Source organism: Sesamum indicum, linkage group LG3 (genome assembly GCF_000512975.1).
Source record: "Sesamum indicum cultivar Zhongzhi No. 13 linkage group LG3, S_indicum_v1.0, whole genome shotgun sequence".
NCBI lineage: Eukaryota > Viridiplantae > Streptophyta > Magnoliopsida > Lamiales > Pedaliaceae > Sesamum > Sesamum indicum.
The window spans coordinates 8,475,410-8,478,842 of NC_026147.1; the positions used below are offsets into that span (position 1 = coordinate 8,475,410).

Consider the following 3,433-nt stretch of genomic DNA (forward strand, 5'->3'; position numbering starts at 1 on the left):
CCAACTGCTAACTGGGGATAATCCCTGAGGAGTAACCTTCAGGTAAAACGTCTGGGTGCTGTTCATAATCTGTTTTTTGTTTCTTTCTTTCTCAATGTAAGGGACGCTTTCTTGCTATGCAAAACATTGCAATTCTACTTATTTCAGGACAAATGAATTTTATCTTTCCCCTGCTGTTAGCTTGCAATTTGCTGGAGCAACAAAATATTGAAGTGCAGGCGCATAAAATTAACATGGATGTGTTTTCACTAGGAAAAATGTGGCATGCAGAATGCATCTCCAGAGACGCTAGTGAACCATTAACTGCTTGTACATGGCGACAGTAACACAAATAAACAATATTACAAGGAACCATTTCTCGTCCAGAACGGTTGATTGTAAATTTAGAGTCCATAAAAGAGGGGAATTGCCTTCAATGGTGCTGAACAAAACATTACTTTAACCAGGGAAAACTACAAGATACTATAGCGGACAATTTTACAGCTGTAATATGTACACCAAATTCTGCGCTGCTAGAGTGTAGGTGGTAAAGAGACGACCTCTGCAAAGATCTTTGTCAGCTTTATGTGAAGACAGTGTTAATCATCTCCTTTAAATTCTTACATCCCAAGATTTGCATACCCTGTGGCTGCAGGTCTGTGAAAGACTTCTCGGCCGACTTAGGGACAATACACTTCTTATATCCTAGCTTTGCCAGGGTGTTGACCCTTTTCTCCAGTTGAGGTACCTGTGGTTATTGGAAGCAAAATCAGGATAAAGATTATAGTTGTGTCAATGTGTTCAGATTTTGCCAATAAATATAAGAAAATTACACTTTCACATGCCTATGTTCACGCAGCAAATATGATTCAAAGCGTTATAGTTTACTCAAACTTAAGTCACTAGCTAATGGATCTGAAACCTAGAAATACAAATATAATGAGAAAATTAATACTTTGCGGGGAGGTGAAGATGCATTGGCATGTTCCGATCCTTCGCATAAACAATGCAATTCTCCAATAAATTAGGAGAAAGCAAATATCTTTATGAAAATTCTAGCAATAAGATACCAAAATCTTCTTGACATCTTGCAGAAGAAAGAAGGAAAATCATGAGGATTTAATTTGTGGCCATCACTAAGCTATACATGCATTTGAATTCCCATGGTGGTTTAGCAAATTCATAAACATTATATTGCAGCAGCATACCCGGCAAAATTCCAACAGTAATAATCCAAATCACAAATGGAATAATTAATTGAAAATATTTGTCTTTTTTACTGTTCCCTAAGCTAAATGTAAAATGTGGAAAGTCACGTACCAGGCGAAGTTCACCACCAAGACCAACTTCCGCAACAAATGCTATGCCATTGGGTATGGGGAATTCCAAGAAGCTGAACAGAGAGCAATAACATTTCGTTCACTAAAATAGGAAACAGAACTAAATAAAGTGCACGTCCATGAAACCTACCCTTAAACAATTTATATATTTTCTAAAGGGCTAACCATGGGTGTGGCAGTATTTCATACTCTTATTACAGTAAAGAAATAGCAATTATGACCAGTTAAAAAATGATGAAAGTCAATTGTTATCAGAGCCATGCCTGCTGCAAATTGCGGCTGCTATTGCTAGATCCCCAGCTGTCTCAGTCAAGGTAGCCCCACTAACGACATTAAGAAAGATGCCCTACAAAACGAGAACGGAAATTAGAACAGATGACAGAAGGTAATCTTCTGCTATCACAACATGGTTCAAGTGATCGCATATGATTCTGACAAGAATTAAATAAACTAAACCATTTTGAATCTGAGAAGAAAATCATCACCAGTATCTTCCTTGTAATCATTCAAAAGCTCACCAAAAATTAGAGATATAAGTTGGTATCATGCTAATCATTTTAGCTTCATTCAATAAAACATATATTTGACAATTATATGATCCACCAACACTAAACCACTGAAACAAGTAAATATTTATCTCTGCCTGTGGACTCTGGAGCGATAGTTAGATTCTGCAGGCTGTCACCTTGAACGAAAATTAGATCCGATAGAAAGGAAAATTGAAATGCAAAAACAGAACTCCTACATGAGGGCAGAAATACAAACAAACACATAAAGCTTGAACAGAGAAAGCATATAGGTCCTTACATTCTCTTGCAGCTTGAGACCAGCTTGCTTTATAATAACCTGCATAAAGTACATGTGAGATCATTGGCATACTGTTCTAAAGAAGTCCCCTTGTCAGTTATTAAAGAATTTAATGTAGAATGTGTAGCAAAAATAGAGCAATTAATCGCAATAAACTATGCATCACCCAAACGGTCTTACATTTAGTTTCTGAAATTAAAATCAGCATTCCAGAAACAGCTCAATCACAGAAAAAACTCAACATAAGCACCCAGTGAAGTAACAAATTTAGAAAAATCACTCACTGAAATAATCATGTCAGCTCTGCTACCTTGAACACCATTAACATGCCTCTGAACTGATGAGCCAGCTACACATAATGCCTACCGGGAAAAATTAACAATATCATAGAGTAAAGAGAGCCAATGGAAAGTTTCAAAATCATATTCCAAAATTCAGATATCGCCAGGATATATCACATAATAAAAGCCCTAAATACTTCAACTACCTGGACTTCAATAAGAAATGCTCGAGATCCATCCATAATTACAGCTACAGCCAACCCAGCTAGGTAGTCTGAATCAGAGTGCTGCTCACTTAAGAACATCTCGCTGGGATTTGGAACTCCTTGCAGTCCGGACACTGACATTTTGAAAACTCCTAGCTGACACAAAATTACCATTCCCTTGTCAACAGATAAGCTAAATTCATGGCTCTCTCCAATAGCAGCATCTTACCATTGGAATTCTATAATATGGACAAATATTGCAATATTTGTGTTCACACTTAAGAGAAATGCAACTCAAGTTAACAAGATGGATATTGAGAAATTAAAAGTCATAACTAGAACCGTTTTATACTTCATCTGTGGAGCCAAATCGATTCTTCACTGATCTAAGCAATCGATGTGATGAATATTTCTCACCCTGAAAACATCCATACTTATTGTAGTCAGTGTGATCAAGATAAAGTTCTGTATAGCACATAATAGAATACACTCAAGAATTGCATAGGAGAAGCATGGTGGATAGAAAGAAAAACAGACAAAGTGAATTACAATTTATAAATGTTAAATTTGGAAACAATAAAGAAAGTCCAGAAGTTACTTTTCCACTTCCAGTAGGTAATGGGATTTAATAAAATCGTGAGTGGGTTAGGAATGAGATTTGATCAAATCATGACTTCCTGACGAAGCTCTTTCAGTATGCCTGCATATTTTAAAGCTTAAATGGATAAGGCAGGAATATTATGGTGAAACATTAGCCAATAACATTTCACTGTATCACTTAAGATTATCATTCTAAATATGGTAAATCCAATGAAAAGGA

The 3,433-nt window shown here is 36.3% G+C and overlaps 1 protein-coding gene across 3 annotated transcripts in view; it reads right to left on the reverse strand.

Annotated features, from left to right (window-relative positions):
* LOC105157702 (DNA repair protein RadA) overlaps window positions 293-3,433 on the reverse strand; it is an 8,342-nt gene continuing 5,201 nt past the window's right edge. Inside the window, exons 9-16 of one of the 3 annotated variants that reach the window (XM_011074148.2) lie at window positions 2,966-3,031; window positions 2,614-2,769; window positions 2,411-2,488; window positions 2,127-2,165; window positions 1,583-1,665; window positions 1,300-1,372; window positions 622-727; window positions 293-541 (exon numbers count right to left, since the gene is read on the reverse strand). In XM_011074148.2, coding sequence (XP_011072450.1) covers window positions 513-541; window positions 622-727; window positions 1,300-1,372; window positions 1,583-1,665; window positions 2,127-2,165; window positions 2,411-2,488; window positions 2,614-2,769; window positions 2,966-3,031 — 630 coding nt within the window. In that variant the 3' untranslated portion in view covers window positions 293-512. Of the gene's footprint in view, window positions 728-1,299; window positions 1,373-1,582; window positions 1,666-2,126; window positions 2,166-2,410; window positions 2,489-2,613; window positions 2,770-2,965; window positions 3,032-3,433 lie in introns of all 3 variants that reach the window. The other 2 variants (XM_011074147.2, XM_011074149.2) reach the window with 2 other exon arrangements.